The sequence below is a fragment of the Siniperca chuatsi genome, linkage group LG7, assembly GCF_020085105.1.
Source record: "Siniperca chuatsi isolate FFG_IHB_CAS linkage group LG7, ASM2008510v1, whole genome shotgun sequence".
In the NCBI taxonomy this organism is placed as follows: Eukaryota; Metazoa; Chordata; class Actinopteri; order Centrarchiformes; family Sinipercidae; genus Siniperca; species Siniperca chuatsi.
In genome coordinates, this window is record NC_058048.1 from 5576912 (window position 1) to 5594120 (window position 17209).

Sequence of the window (17209 nt, forward strand, 5' to 3'; positions counted from 1 at the left end):
CCAGAGCCCAGACTTGAACCCGATTGAACATCTCTGGAGAAATCTGAAAATGGCTGTGCACCGACGCTCCCCATCCAACCTGATGGAGCTTGAGAGGTCCTGCAAAGAAGAATGGGAGAAACTGCCCCAAAATAGGTGTGCCAAGCTTGTAGCATCATACTCAAAAAGACTTGAGGCTGTAATTGGTGCCAAAGGTGCTTCAACAAAGTATTGAACAAAGGCTGTGAATACGTGATTTTATTTAAACTTTTTAAATTTGTAATAAATTTGCAAAGATTTCAAACAAACTTCTTTCACGTTGTCATTATGGGGTATTGTTTGTAGAATTTTGAGGAAAATAATTAATTTAATCCGTTTTGGAATAAGGCTGTAACATAACAAAATGTGGAAAAAGTGAAGCGCTGTGAATACTTTCCGGATGCACTGTACATCCACACATGGTCCCCCACACACGGCCACTCAGAGAATGCCTCTCTGTCTCTCACTCTCAGAAGACACTAGTCATGCCTGGCAGTGTGTAACATTTCATCATTATCATGGGGATGGCTAGGAGGATGGTGTGTCTCTGATTATGGGTTGTAAGGGTTGTGTAGCTGTCTGGTCACTGCTGGCTGACTGTAACCAAATGACCTGCAACATCCTGAACAACAATAGTGTGTGTGCGCCACAAGGCCATTTTTTCTTTGCTTTGTTCCAAGATGAGCACTAGAAGCTATGTGTGTGTTTCTGTGTCAGTGGAATGTATTTTTGGCTACGAGTGTAGTGAATGGAAGATCTTCCGTGTGTTCACACAGAACGCAAAGTGAATTTTCGCCTTGTGCTACTCGCGCAAGTTTGAGTATACACAAATGATCCTGCGGTGTAGGTCTGGGCCTGCGTCCAGTCTGCAGGTCCGTCCAGCGCAACTCACCAGGCTCACGAAACTCAGATCAAACTGTCAAACTAGGCAGATCAAATATGAATCAAGATTCTGTGACTGCATTGCCTGTTTCTTGCCTCAAATGTTTTCAGAAACACATTTTAGTGTACTGTTTAGCTGTAATTTGAGAAAGTTTGTGACCAGGCCGCCATTTTCTTCCTGCTTGAAAACGGACCAAGCACCGCCTCGTTGTGCTATGTATCGTCACGTTTCATTGCTCTGATTGGTTGTAGGTCTGTCCATTCTGCCCAGCGCTGCCCATGCTGATACTTATTTCACGTTCTAGAGGCATTTTTTTTAATTTACAGGGTAGAGGCACTTCAGCCAAAACTTTGGGGTTTAGTTGCTTTTTAAGCATAGCGCAATGAACATGTGTGTGTTTCTGCCCACAGAGCAGTTGTGTGTGCCCAACCCTTGGTAATAAATATCTAAGGAGACGATTCCAGAGATGTTGCAATGAACTGTATGCCCAAATTGCTGAGGTATCCTCTTGTGTTGGTAGAGGGTCTGTGTTAAGTTACTTTCTCCAGAGATTCCTCTAAGTTCAAGCAGTTCACGCATAAATTCCCATCCATTTGTCAGGTTTAATGTAGGTGGATGCTGACATGTCAACAGCACTAATGAGAAACCGATGGCCTCTGAGGAGCCATCTGTCACAACTGTCACGCTTCCTTTCAAATCTTTTCTTACGCTTTAACATTTTTTAATCTTTCCAGCTAAATAGTCCTCCCGCCCCTCTCACTCCCCCATATGCTTCAGTCAGTCCCTATGTATAAAGACAGCTGAGCACTTTAATGACTCTCCTGTGTGTGTGTGTGTGTGTGTGTGTGTGTGTGTGTGTGCATACAGGTAGTGGTTTCAGCTGTAGATGCCAGCTGAGGGGATTGCTACAATCGTGCTGTTGCATTAAGATGTAAAAAGATGGCTGCTGAATGTCATCTGAAATGGCTCCAAAATGGCTCCAAAATGATGTAAAGAGGGAAAGGAAAGTGTGTCTGTTAGTTCTAATTGTCTGGTTTTGTTTTGTCCTGTAGCTCAGCTGTTATTAATGTCTAATCAGCAAAGAGGAAGTGCTCGGAGTAAACAGGAAATTCAATGTTTGGAAACTCATTTCAATCTGTTATAATGCCCAACAATAACTGTGATCTGGATAGGTCCAAATTTCTTATAGTCAGTCGAAACTGATGAAATACTTCCTTATTTACTTTGTGCAATACAAACATTATTGGCTGCAATTTTGTTTGGTGGTTCAACCAGCTGGCTTACAAGGTAGTGACAAAAGGGACGGAAGAGAGGAGGAACAGGAAGAGGTGGGTGAGGAGGAAAATGTTAAATTGCTTTCTTTAAGGGTAGTATTCCAGTTTTTAGTTCAGAGTAAGACATTAAAAGATAATGTATTACAAGTATTAACCTTCTAAAATAGCCTTTAGACCCTCATGAGACAATAAAATTGCATTAAGAGCCATATTATATCCACCATTTTAGGGGTGTGAGCAGTTTCATAAGTCTGGGTTAGGCAGATTTCATTGCAAGTATCTCAGTAAAATCATATCCTCTCTTCCATCATATCTGACCAGATACACTACTGAAAACTGGATATTGTCCTGTAAGTCAAAGGGCCAATAATGTAAGTGCAATTTTTTGGCTATGAAACAAGTGGAATTTAAAGGCACTGCCCATTAGCCCAAATATCTGCTGCTAAAAGCTCAGAGTAGTAATCAGCATTGGTATAATAAGCCTGTATCAGTCCTAGAGTCTATTGTGTCAGTCTGTATCATGGGCTGGGCTGCACCGTGCAGGCAGGCCAGCATTGTTTTAACATACAGCTAAAGCTCTTCTCCATATAAGGCCTGCTGGGTAAAAATACAACCAAGAGGCCCTCTATCCATAGGGGAGGTGGGGACAGAGAGGAGAGATGTGGAAGAAAGAGAATAAGAGATAAAGAGAGATGGAGAATGGGTGGTAGAGGAGTAGCAGGATACATATGCACTGTAGATAGAAAAGGGTGGGGATGGGGGTTGGAGACGTAGACTGTTCCCAATGTTTTGAGTTCTTTCTCAGCAAGTCACCACCTGCCCCGTTGACTAGAAGGGCCTGTCGACTGTGGGAGACAGGCCCTTCTAGTCTTTATTTTTTACCTCTATGTCTGTGTAAGGGCCAGTCATGAACATAAGTAAAGACATTTTGTCTGTCTCTGCTTTTTGTGAGGGGTTAGTTGTATAGGCTATCAAGATTTATGTGTGTCCACACACTGTTATCCCACTATTTCCCTTTACTTTATTACTGATTGCTAGTAGTAGACTACAAAATCTTTATACACATTGTACTTACTAGTAAATCATTCTTCACTCTTGCACTATTGTAGAATCTTTTCTAATAACATAAATAACAATTTAAAGCCCCTATGTGCTAGATTTGAAAATGTCTGACTTTGGTGCCACCCAGTGGTAGTGTCAAAAAGGACTTGGTCACAACCCTTGGACGCTGACATAAATGGGCTGAAATCATGTAGACCATACCAATTCTCACCATGATTGTCTAATTTTTATACAAACTGAAACTTTTGTCATTAGAATAAAGATGCTACAGTCACATAGAAATTTGACACATAGGGGCTTTAAAGAAAACAAGTTTTGGGGAGATCGACATGAGGACATACATATTATATAGACAACAAAGTTATTCATGTTTTACACATTTTTCACACTAACCCTTTAACATGTACACCATGTCACGTAATAGACAGTTCCTAACAAAATGAGTAAAGAACTAAGTGGTTCAAATGCTTTGCAGCTAATGGTGACAGTTGTGTGTGCAGACAGGTAGGTAAAACACTACACATGTGCTTTACTTATTTATTAATCTTTCGTTTAAAACAATATGATTCAGTAGTGAAAAAGCCTGTAAACTTTAGTACTATTAGAAGACTTGTCTTGTAAGTATGCTTTTAGTAGTGTAGTATCATTTAGAGCAGAAGCGTTTAGTCGATTAATGGATTAGTCATAAAAATAATCAATTATTTTGTCCTTTTTCAAGTAAAAATGCCAAAAGATTGCTGTTTTCAAATATGAAGATTTCCTGCTTTTCTGTTTTTATATTTTTGTAAATTGAATATTTTGGGGGTTTTGACTGTTGGTCAGACAAAATGTTTTCTAGACTAAATGAGGAAGCCATTAATCGAGTAAATAATCTGCAGATTAATCGATAATGAAAATAATTGTTACCTCGAGCCTTACTATCATTCCTTGAAGTGTATTTACTAAGGTTTGGCAAGGAGTGCTACAGCCAGTGATCTACCAGATACATGGATGATATTATATTCATTAAATACTCGTCAGCTTGACCTTTTGCCAGTTATGCAAAAGGCTGGTTTATTCCTTAAAGAGCACATTAAATTCTCCAAACCAACATTAAGGATATCTTAACAACCACACTGCGTACTTCAATTTATTTATCCTTTTTTTTTATTATTTCAATGATTCAAAGTATAGACCTTTTTCACAGCAGACATTTTGACTTGTCATAGTAGGAAAAGCAACGGTGTTACTACTGTCGTTAACGGTGGCTCTGTTCTGTTCAGTAACATGACAGCGAGCCAGGATGCACAATACCAGGACCCTGAACCTGAAGCAGCTAAATGGAATTCAGCCATCATTCATGTGATTATTTTCACCTCTGCTTATTCTACTGTGACATGTCAGAGTTTCTTCTGTGAAAAAGGTCCATTACACCATGTATATGACTATACAGAACCACTTCTGTGTATGTAGACAAACTCACCGTGAAGTGTCATTTCACAGTCCTTGTACAGCGCCTGTATCACGTTGACAACACCAACTATAAAAACCCCAAGTTTAAAATAGGGTGTTAATTTCAAGAAATGTTTAGTGGCTGGAGCCTCATATCAGAGGTTATAATCAGTCTGGAAATTCTGTAGAAGAGCCGGCACCAACTTCCATTCATCCACACAGAAATCTCTGAAAGATTCAGCTTTGGATTATGCCTTAATGGAAGATGCTAGACAGTTTAGGAAATGCCTGCATGACCAAAGCGCTGCCACAGTGGAAAAGTGGGTGTGTATGTGTGTGAAGGACAGGGAGTGTCTCCATATTTGGTGTGTATGTGTGTGTGTGTGTGTGTGTGTGTGTGTGTGTGTGTGTGAATCGAAAAAACTATAGCCCAGTTTCCCTTATTAACTTAATTTCAAGCCTGCTGCTTTAGTCTTTTGTCTCTTGGTCTCACATCTGTTCACAATGGAAACATCTCAGTCTGCTATGGTTTGGTACACATGGACACACACACACACACACACACACACACTCACACAGACACATATTGTGGTGATTCACTTAACCCAGAGCAGTGAGGGCAGCAAGAGAGAGGAACACTAAGTGGGTTTCAGAGAGAGAGAGAGAGAGAGAGAGAGAGAGAGAGAGAGAGACAGGAACAGTTTGACTGAGTGTATCTGGCCCCTGGGAACCCCCTTGTGTCAATATAGGGCTGGGCCACCATGAGCTGACAGGCCGCTAACTATGTCAGAAAACACACATGCACACACACACACACACACACACACTCATATTTACCCTCATATATCATCTTAATTCCTCCTTACTGTGACACTTTCACCATCTGTCACCAACTTCCTGCCTCTCATCCTTTTTGATACTTACATGTTTCTCTCTCTCTCTTCTGCCCTCTTGTCTCTGTTTCCCGACTCTTGTTTGCCACCCACATGGTTTGCATTCTTTCACTCTGACATCACAGCCGCCCTGCACTGCCATATATTTTTTTTTTCTCTTCATTTTTTTGTCTAACTCTCTTTGGTCCCTTGCCCCATTTGCCAGTCCTGGATCCCTCCCTCCCTTCCCTCTTGACATTTAATTTCTTTAAATATTGGCAAGGAACCATCCAGGTTGGGCGATTTTGAAGGTTGATGCACGACTAAAGCAACTGATTGTTGATATCTTGCACCAATGTGTGAGTGTAAGAGATTGAGGTGAATAGCTTGGGAGAGAGACAATGAAAGGTGAAGCCAGGAGATGGTAATAGAATGACAGTTTGGCTTATGTCAGGATCTTGTTTGCATGAGTATGTTTTGGTTGGTGGGGGATACATGCAGATTCACAGTGACTTTGAACAGGTGTTAAAGGTTCAAAGGGGAACTTTGAGACACTTTGTGTTTCTTTATTCTTGATTTTGTAGCCTGTGGGTTAAGCTTTGATCCATCTCTGGCTTTTCTCTCATAGCTCACATTGACAGTTGTAATTCCACAGCAAAGAAAGGCCAAAAGGTCATGCAATATTTATTGTTAAAGCTATTGTAATGACTTGTATTATTACCGATTACAAGACGGGCTTTGTCATGGTGGAAGAGCCTGTGGAGTGTCAGGAAGAAAGCCAGGCCTGCTGGAAAGTAACAATACACAGATACAGCCAGAGAAAGACATGCAAGAAGGAGATTACAGAATAGAGTTATAGTGCACTTGCACTGTGGTTAAGTGTTGGCATCAAGACCTCGAAGCCAGTGATCTACCAGGGACAGGGTGTCCTCGGTGGATTATTGGACAATCTCTCATCATGTAACAACTAAGTTGACCAGTAAGTCAAAATTCCCCAAAACTAGGTGTGTTCCTTTAACATAACTTATAACCCAGCTCAGAGGAGCAGACATATTGGTTTTGGTTGAAAGCCAGCTATAGAGTAGTTCTGCCCACTGGGACTGAGGTTTTAGATGACATGTAAAATGATTCTAGAGGATATTGTAATAGAGACGGGTGGAGTCATCATATAGACTGTACTTTACTGTCAGTGTTTGTATAGAGAACATTACTGTAGAGGGGTGTTTTTGATTTATCAGTTTCAACCAATGGAACCAAATATGAACATCATTTTTTTATTTTCCTGAACTGTAGATGTGCTAACTTTTACATATTTTGCTATCTGCTACTTTGCCATTATTGTTCCATTCCAGGCTAATATTCCTGGCATCAACGATGACTTTGGTTTATGGTGCTATTTAGTAAAAAGGACTGGTCCCATGTTGTATTATTGATGTCAAAGCCTAGTAACGCCTGGGATTCGTCAGACTGATGAAACCTTTACAGCATAGGCTGAAAACGAACCCGTGCAACCTCGCGATCAAGGGTGTGCTCAATATGATGCAACAGTGCAGCACTGATAGAGCACTCATCCCAACAGCTTATAATAAGACTCTACATACTTTTGCTTGAAGGTGCTTATAGCAGATATTGTAATTTAGCATATTCAGTATCTTTAACTTACAAAAAAACAGGGACCCACTCGTAAAGACACTGCTCTGTAGCGCTGCTAGTGGTGAAAAACTCCTCAGGGTACCTTTAAACAAGCTTAGGTGTGTGACACTGGCTGGTGAATGTACCAATCCAACTGATTCAACTTTTTCTCTCCCGATATGATTCAGATTCCCATTCCCTACCTCAATTCAGAGGTATCAGAAAAAATAAGATCCGATACCAGTGCTCTCTGTATACCTCACTGTGTGGAACTCATGGGAATCATTTTTATGTAAGGTAAAGGGACATTGCTGTGTTCAGTCAGCATTCATACAGTCAGCAGCCCGCTGTGACTGAATGAATGTAACAAATAGAGGAAATATTGAATTGTATAATGACATTGACAAAGTAACTGTAAACTGTAATGTGGATTGGTCATGTCATAACTGATACCCAGTCTGCTTAATAAGGTCAGTATCTGTGCCACTACCGATCCGGCGTATCAGGTCAGTGCATCCCTAATGTTTACTAAAAGACCAATATCTGCCCAGTGTAAGAGCAAACAATACCATGGCCTAATGCAAGTATAGAAAACTATAACTTTATGAAGTCAATAATTCCCCTCTTTTATTAGCAAGTGAATGGTCATGCCTCTGCAGTATAAATCGATATTGTAGGCTTATGGTTTGTTAAATGGAGACAGAACATACTTAGCATGTGCAACATATTTAGCTTTAGTATGTTAACCTAGGGTATTGCACATGTTAAAATGGGGAAATGACACAACTTTATTAAGCAATATTTGGTGCACAGGAGTCATTGGTATGAGCACAGAGTTTGACCTAATTGAATTGAACATGTCCAGGATGCTGTGATAGCGTAGGACTGCATTGTGGCGGCTCCAGAGGGCCACCCGCCATGTGTTGCAGCAGTTGTCTTTTGTTTACATGAAACAGCTGCTGTAGACGTCACTTTTAGTTACACTTAACTTTAGTTGCATTGTAATTGGTTGCTGCCCAAAAAATGAATGAATGATGGCGTGGAGTTAGAGAGGAAAGATAACACATTCTGTACTGGCTAAAGCTGCAAGCAAGAGAAGACAATATTGCAGATTGCAGTACAGCAGTACAGTGCAGTTTGGTATTAACTTCTAATAAATATGGCAGATTAGTGTGGCATGATCTTACATGACGACACGTTCCCAAGCCTTATTTCTGGACTGTGTGGGCAATAGAGGGAGAGTGGAAAATTGCTATATATATATCCAAGATAACTTTGAACAAACTTTTCTGGAGAGGAAGTGAGAGAGTAAAGAAGAATTTAAGGGGAGGGGAAGAGAGGCGAGAGAGAGGGAGCAGGAGCAGGAGGGGAAAGTCAAGTTCCCATTTCTGATTTCCCACGGAATCAAGGTCACATGCGTTTCCCTGAAAGTGGTCAGTGGGATTTAAGCTTTTTTTCCCCTTCCCTCAATCTAAACAACATTATGTTTAATTTAGTGTTTTCCCCCAAAGTGGTGTGTGTGACTGTGTGTGTGTGTGTGTGTGATATAGAGGTAAATCAACATAGGCAACAGTATGCTTTGAATGAGAAGGAAGGAGCGCTATCGAGCTGAATTTTTTCAGTTTTTTTTTTTTTTGTTTCTTTTAATTACCTAACACAAACCTAAACACACATATTTGGAGTATAAGGTAAACCTTGCAATCATTAACCCTTCAGTGACCTCAGACCTGGACTATAAAACCTTACCTTACCTAACACACACCTAAACACACATATTTGGAGTATAAGGTAAACCTTGCAATCATTAACCCTTCAGTGACCTCAGACCTGGACTATAAAACCTTACCTTACCTAACACACACCTAAACACACATATTTGGAGTATAAGGTAAACCTTGCAATCATTAACCCTTCAGTGACCTCAGACCTGGACTATAAAACCAAAGTCCTCAGTAAATAAAATAACAAATTCGATGGAAGTGCTTTGGCACTGTTGGCCAAAAGGTTGCATATGGCATCAGAGTCTGTAGTTGAAAAGCTCCTCTGCTGGCCAAATGGCAGATAAAAGACAATGTTTGTATTGTTTCCATGGCTTTATGCCCCCTATAGTGCTTTTAAGTCAAATCATTTATAGACTCAGCACTATAAAAGACAGACTGAATATGCTGTATTGTAGCCTCAGCTAGTGTGTGTAGCCACATACCGGCTGTCAGGTGGTATGTGGGAGGAGAGGACAGATTGTGTATCTGATACCAGTTGATCATTAAGCTGATAATAATTTGTTACTGTGTTTTTTATATATATATATATATATATATATATATATATATATATATATATATATATATATATATATATATATATATATATATATATATATATATATATATATATTCCCGCATTCTTTTGGTGTTTAGGAATTCTGTTCCAATCTATGTAATGTCCTCTTAACCTTAAAGAGTTAAGTTTGGATGGAAGTGAAGTGGGATAAAAGAAGTGGATAAGGAAGGGTTAAAGTCTGACAGCTGAGTGAGATACTGGTGGTCAGATGCAGCCCCTCCTTCCTCCAACTCAACACAAATATGCTGTCTCAGCATGAGCCTGCAGAAACACACACTCAGACACACACCTTTACAGTCTGCACACTTGCCAAAAGGCAGTTTTAGCCGGAGACATTAGCACAGATGAATAAACAAATGAATCTAGTTGATATGTTGGGTGTTTAACAACTGCAACCCTCTATCTTCTCTTGTTGTATCTTTGCCTGTTTCCTGCTCTCTGTCCAGTGTCTTCTCACTGAGGGAGAGACACACAGACAGGGGGAGAGAGAGAGAGAGAGAGAGAGAGAGAGAGAGCGTCTGGAAAACATTACTAAGATTCCTGCAGCAGGCGCTCTGATTATACTGGCAATGCAGAGAAAGGGATGGGGGGGGGCATCAATCGAGGTGTACAAAGTTTAATCTCTGACACAGACACTGCTGAGCCCAGTACAATGTGGTCGCTCTGAGTATGCAGGGCGATGGAGATGGAGTTATTTTCAGGCGTTTTGCTTCAGCAAAAACCTAATGGCCCCTTATTGAGTTTCATTTAGATGGGGGGTGACCAGTAGAGGGCAGTGTGGAAGAGAGAGAGTGTTTGTGTGCTGATTTCGCAGGGTGTTGCTCCTACACTGTCCCTATAGTACTCTTTGATAAGAGATGGAAGTTACACCTGCTTTCTGTCTGTGAATGAGTATAGTGAACCTTTTTGCTGCAATCGCAGTCCACTTTTAATGATTCTTCATAGCTTGGTGGTTTGTGCTGCTGTGAAGAACTTTAAATGAAAACTGGGTTCTTTTGCTCAGTTTTTCAGTTACCATTTTAAGAACCTTTGTGCTAACTGAAAGACCCTTACAGGATGTTTTTTTTTTCTGAATGGAGGAGCCACAAGGAAGCTTGAATAGAATGACCTTGAAGTCTTTACCTGAGCTCCGTGAGCCTCTGAGCCGACTGAGGGAAATGGAGATGACGAGGAAGATGACGGCAGTTCAGATATCTGAAACAAGAGAAATTAAACCGTTTCTCTGTCTCTAGGTTTACCTGCTCTTATTAATTCTTTCATGTACTTTTTCTTTCATCCCTCATTTCCAACTTCTCTCTACTTTTCCAACAGCTCCGTTCCCCTTTTCATAATTACTCTTATATTAATAAAAACTCTACTGGACACAGACAGTTCTGTCTTTTTCAGGTGTGTCTTGGCAGAAGATTAAGATAGCTAAGATGGATCTAGAGGCATGGCATATACAGTGCCAGAAAACGCCACTTCTTTGGATTTATGGGCCTATTCTCTTAGATCAGCAGGAAGGAGCAGGCCATCCTAATGAGGCCTATAAAACCTGGTTTTCCTGCTGTTGCTTTGCTCTTTGAAGCTGCAGCTTGTAGCCTCTTCCACCATAGACTAGAATGCCCCACTCTGTCTAGCATTAGGAACTCTTAAGGTCTCTTTCATGTCTGAAGCTTATCGAAAATATGCCGTTTGGATTCATGTTTGTCCAAAAACTTTTTTCAGAGTGTTTCTTTCTCTTTCCTACCTTTATATTTTAATGAAAGGAGATATTAAACTTGCTACTATAGACATCCATCTCTTATACTCATAACCCCTTGTGTTTTTGTTGTTAGTTGTTTGGCATTGCTGTCACACTCCTGGCAAATTACAGTGCAGTTTCCTTGAAAAATGAATACAACAGATGTTTCATGCAGCTTGGTACATTAAAGGAACAGTTCAACATATTGTGAAATATGCTTATTGGCAATTCTCTCATCAGTTAGCTGACAAGATTGATAAATATAAACCTACAGCCAGGAGACGGTTAGCTTAGCTTAGCTTGAAGACTGGAAACAGGGAAACAGCTACCCTGTCTCAACAAAATCCATACAAAAACCAAAGTGTTGCTGTTGTTGACTACAAGAAGTCACTGCGTCTGGCCAGGAAATAGTCCAACACATAACCCTCCATAAAATGAAACTTGCTATTTTTACTCTTTGTTTTTTTTGAACGCATTAAACAAACAAGATACAGTAGGGTGTTTGGCAGGTTTTTTTGTTTGTTTTTTACCTTTGGACAGAGCCAGGTGAGCTGTTACCCCTGGCAGCCTTTATGCTAAGATAAGCTATCTCCAGCTTCAGCTGCATATACTTCAGACAGATATGAGAGTGGTATCGATCTTCTCATCTAACTCTTGGCAAGAAAGCCAATAAGTATATTTCCCAAATTGTCAAACTATTCTTTAAGTTGAGGCTGCCCAAGTTCAAATTCTCACCTCAACAAAAAACTAAAGTAAGCAGACATTCAGTATAAAGCTTGCTATAAGCTTACAAACAAAAGACTCTCTCAAACAGATCACCATCAGGCTTCAAACTATGCCACATTAATGTCTGTATATTAGTCCAGCAACTGTAGTGGATACTTGTCTTCCTCTTTCTTCTCAACAACACACACCCATTGCCTGTAAGATGTCAGTTGTTATTAGTGTTAACAAGCAGATGCATTAGACTGCTGAGGCCTTTGATCTGCAGCGAGTTGGTGTGTATGTGTGTGTGTGTGCAAGACTGGTCTGGAGTAATTACACTCCCTGTAATGATATTGGCCTAATGATGGTAAGTCCCTCTGCATACATGCGTGCATCATTGTATACATGTATGTGTGGGTGTGTATTATGTGTGTGAGCTAGATGCAGCAAGCATCAAGAGCCATATTTATGACAGTGGGACTCTTGGCTGCCTGTCGGGCTTCTGCTTCAGCTTGTAAATCGCAGGAGATCGTGGGGAGAGCAGGGAGTGAAGGAGGAGAAGAAGGGAAGGAAAAGGAAACACTTTTGGCTCAAATAGATGATTATTTATTGGCTCATGCTGCATTTACTACTTAAGAGTTTCCCTTTTTCACACAAGCACGCTTGGATGCACACACACTCCTTACCTCTTTGGCATCAGGACACATTTTTCCTTTTTTCTCTCCAGGGGTGGTTAGGGCCAGATGTGTGTGTGTGTGTGCATATGATAAGAGACCTGTTAGCTCTTTTACACCCTCTGCCTTCTCTTAAGAGCAGAGAGAGAGCAAGAAAAGATGAAAAATGAGAGGAACTATGGTAAGTTTTTTTTAGCATAAGTGGATTGAGGAGAGGCTGACAGGATAAAAAGCACAGAGAGGGAGAGGTAAGGAAGGGGGTGATGTGTCACCTAACGCAGGGACTATTTCCTCTGGAGGGAGGGAGAAGAAAAGTGGCGAGCAAGAGAGACAGAGTGAAGTGTGTGTTAGCAGCAGTAAGAGGAGAAGCTATGGCAGCTGGCTCTGAGGACGGAGGGGAGAGCGTCTAAAAACAAACTCTCTGCTAAATAGCGGTTGGACGCGGCACTGTAGGCCACATTCTTATAGCTGGACTATCGGCGCGGTGGGGACAAAAAACCTGTCCATATCACTCGAGAGCAGGGCAGAAGCCATGAAGTACAGATCTTTGGTAAGATACCCAGCTCCAGCTGTCGTCTTGCAGAAAAAGTCAGTCAGAACGTGGGGGAATCAGGACACTATTTCATGGTTTAGTGTTAATCAAGAATTGCTTTTCTACACATGCAGGTTTGCATTCAAGAGTGTGAAAGGTAAGGAGTTATGTGTCAGATGGGTTTCCTTTGGGCCAGGCTATTGAAGTGGGAAATGGAGTTTACTGGAGCGCAAGAGAGAGTTTTTAGGAGCTGCTTTATTTGTAATGCGTACCTATGGCATTGGAATTGTGTAACAACCTTGATGATTAGCTCTTGAACTTCAAGGACACAGGTGAGAGAAAGGCAGGTGAAAGCCAGAGCCATAACAGCCTACGTTGTGGCGGGTTTGTTGTTCACCTGACATGTCTTTCTCATGCTTCCCTTTACTGCTGTTAGTCACTCTCCTCCTTGATCTCGCCATCTTTACTCACCTTGACTCTGTATTTGTCATGTTGATGTCAGATCTATTTGAATTTTAATCTATTTGATATCCAAGTGTGTGTGTGTGTGTGTGTGTGTGTGTGTGTGTTTGCACCGCCCCGGGGCGAGGCAATCACATGGTGGTGTTGTGTGGCCAGGCAGCATTCTTTGGCATTGACTGAGAGTAAGAGTCAGCATGTTAATCAAAAAAGTGTGTGTTGATGTATCAGTAATTATGAGTGTGTGTGGAACTTAAAACCTCCTTTCTGGTGCTGCATGTATTTTCTCTCACTGATAATAGAACATCCTGAAACTCAGTCTTCAGCAGAACTCCTATAGTTAAACTTGTATAGAACCATTTACGCTCGCATGCATATGCATCCATAAGGATTTGATCAATTTTTACGAGCCTTCTCGGCTCCTACAACAGTGTGTGTGTGTGTGTGTGGAAGATGGAGTACTGACAGATTGTACAATACACTGAGGATGAGGATAGTACAATGCACTGAGAGATTCCTGACACAGTTGTCATTACTGCCTGCAGGGCATCTGACTTCATTTCAGTAGGTAGTTTATGTTGGGCTCACCTCACTCTCTTCAGGCTATCCACTGTAGACAAGTTGCGATCACGTTTGACAAGTGAAAAGCTTCTGAATGGCTTGGTAAACTAGCTTATTGTATCTGGAATACAAACCTAATGACTTGAAAACCTCAAAGCTGCTTGGAGCCTCGTCGGGCTCGGGTAAGTTAGTGAACAAAATGATTCCGTCTGACTGACTGACTCATAAATGTCTCATAAAACATGATTAATTTTTTATTTGAAGGTTAAAAGTAAAGGAAGTTAGAGAGTAAGGGATTCATGTCAGTTAATAGTTGAGCTTGTTAACTAGAGGCTTAGTGAAACCAAGGTGAAACTCAGCTGCCTGTCCAATATAGATGAATGAAAACTCTCTTATTATTCTAGTCGTAGCGTTTTCCTTTTGGATATTGCAGCAATATGTGCTTCTAAAATCAGCTACTTTTTACTGTTGGTGAAGTTGATTTTGACACCATATACCAACATTTCAGCCCCACATGAGGATATATTTGTCACTTTTATTGTATTAATGGTTGTAATGTGGAAAACAAAAAAAAAAAAAAAACCCCAAAAAAACCCAACATGTGATACTTATGTGAATCCACAGTTGTCCGATCACTTGCTCTCTGCCCCCTGCCCCCTCCAGGGAGATCAAAGTTCAGGGTAAGCAATAGAACGGCACACCTGAAGCTGGTAGGAATTAGGGCTGAGCGATACAAAAAAAAAAAAAAAAAAAAAAATCATATTGTGGTTATTTTGAGAGATATTGCAATATGAGTAACAGCCACTTCACAAAAGACTTTATCAGCACAGACGACACGCTAACTCAGGATTACAGAGCGCCGTGCATTTGCATTTAAAAGCTACAAACCACACATTTGAAGACAGCGAGGTGAAGATTCTTAGTAGAGAGAAGAGTTGGTTTGAACGGGGCGTCAAGGAAGCCATTTTTGTGAAGAAAGAGAACCCCTCTTTGAACAGAAATGGTGGTCTGAGATTCAATCTGCCCAAAGTCTATCAGAGTGTATTATCACCTTGGTCACGCCAATCACATGCTAATCAGGTACTTAACAGTGATGAAGTAGATGCAGCCAGAGAACAATAGGCCTGATTACTGATCACTGGGCCATCTTGAAACTATTAGGTCAGTTTCAGGTGAAACTAGCTATTAACAGATACTCAGGCAGATTCCTTCCTGAGGGCAGGGCTTATGTAACTCAGATTAGCTTAAATTTCCAGTTCCCGTCCAATTTTTTCACTATTGAGAATGACTTCCGGATGGGAGCCGAAACGTCTTGATTCTGAAAACAGTGTCCAGATGACTACGACTGAAACCTTTTCTACAATATGAGTAACGATTTTAGTGGGAATGGTAACTTTTGCATTTCACTTTCACTGAAAAAAATATAAAAATGATGATGTGATTTTTGCTGGGGTCTGCACTAAACAAGCATGTTCCTTTTTATGTCTGGGGAATATGATTTGTAAGGCTGGGGCATCTCCGTAGCACCACAATGCTTCATTTACATGATAATGGTATGTTATAACACATTTCACCTTTATCAAAAAATTGCAGCTCCTGCGATTTGGATATTGCACTTGGCCATATTTCAATTTCGATAATATTTCATAAGGTATAGGTCTATATACGTATATACTGTATACCTCCACTTAGATATCTTTTTTTAGTGTGTATATTCTATTTCATTGTCTTCAAATGAAAGTCAGACTTTGACTGATAGGATGCTACCCATGTTGGCATGAGTTGTGATTTGTCAGCCTCGTCCTTGCTTAACTTGTGGTTGACTTGTAGTCTCATCAGAACCAAAACCATCAGCTCTTACGTGGCCTCTGATGTCACACTTGGCATCATTATAGCCTTACAACATTTTCATAAGGACGACATTCATGTCTCAAAAATGAATCTAGATGTTCAGTATTTCTTCACTTCATGCCCCTTTCTTTCTACCCGCTAGTGCAGAACAGATGAGAGAAGAGGAGAAATCAGTGCCAGACAACTGATTCATAGTGGAAAAATGTAGAAAAAGGGCAAAACATTCTGCAAGTAGCTAACCATTTCTCCATCAGAACCACACACCGCACTAATTTGGTTGTCATTATAGAAGTTTAACAAATTCTGTGAAACAGAAGTCAGAAGAAGGAGTCAGTCCCAACAGGACTGACTGCTGCACTCCTCTATTCTCCTTTTTGCATATTTAACCTGGATCTTTTACATGTGCAAATATTTAACTCTTGGTTTAAGCGGGGCCTGATTAGTTTATTAACTCTTTGAATCCCATCCAGTCTGAGAAAGACATTACACCCCCACCCCCACCACCCCAGCAAATGCCGCAGCAAGTCTGCCTAATTTTTCGATTGTTTACAGACGCACATAGAAAGATGAGTTTTGCCAGTGCTATTATAGATATACTAGAGTTCAACATACTTAAAATATGTGTAAACAAGTGGAGCTGAGTAAGGTCATCTGCAGGATCCTCAACAATCTTTTTATTCATGGTTGCCATGGCAACACACTCTAAAGTTAGTAAATACATAGAAGTTTATAACTCTTAAATGTAGAAAAAATGATTACACAATGGTTTTTGGACACTTGCTCTTTGTTGACAGGTATGTATAAAGTCCAGTAAAGCAAATGAATGAGATTAGGTACTTGATATTGACCAATATATATAGTAAGTGCTCAGTGTTTCAGCAATAACAAAGCAGCACTGGTGCAACACAAGCCAACACAAATAAACCAGAAAAGAAGAAACACTGTCAAACTTCTCGTATGTCAAGCCTGGTTAAGCTGGTTTAGATGGCTGTTATGACGTAACATTCTTATCATTATCCATCCAAGCTTCCATCATGAGCACTGTACGGTGCACTGAAAGCAGCAGGTTGGATGAGGTTTACATAAACAGTGTGACATCTGAGCTCTGTGTGCGCACCCGGGGCGATGTAAAGGTCAAGCTGCTATTGTTCACAGGCTGGCTGGATGATCAAATCCCTCTGCTTTGCCCCCT

The 17209-nt window shown here is 40.7% G+C and overlaps 1 protein-coding gene across 4 annotated transcripts in view; it reads left to right on the top strand.

Annotated features, from left to right (window-relative positions):
• LOC122878709 (unconventional myosin-Ic-like) overlaps positions 1-17209 on the top strand; it is a 65870-nt gene that overhangs the window by 16258 nt on the left and 32403 nt on the right. Inside the window, exon 1 of one of the 4 annotated variants that reach the window (XM_044201882.1) lies at positions 12959-13164. The exons of the other annotated variants lie outside the window; for them this stretch is intronic. Within the exon in view, the coding sequence (XP_044057817.1) occupies positions 13147-13164 (18 nt within the window). The 5' untranslated portion in view covers positions 12959-13146. Of the gene's footprint in view, positions 1-12958; positions 13165-17209 lie in introns of those variants that run through there. 4 annotated transcript variants of the gene reach the window in all.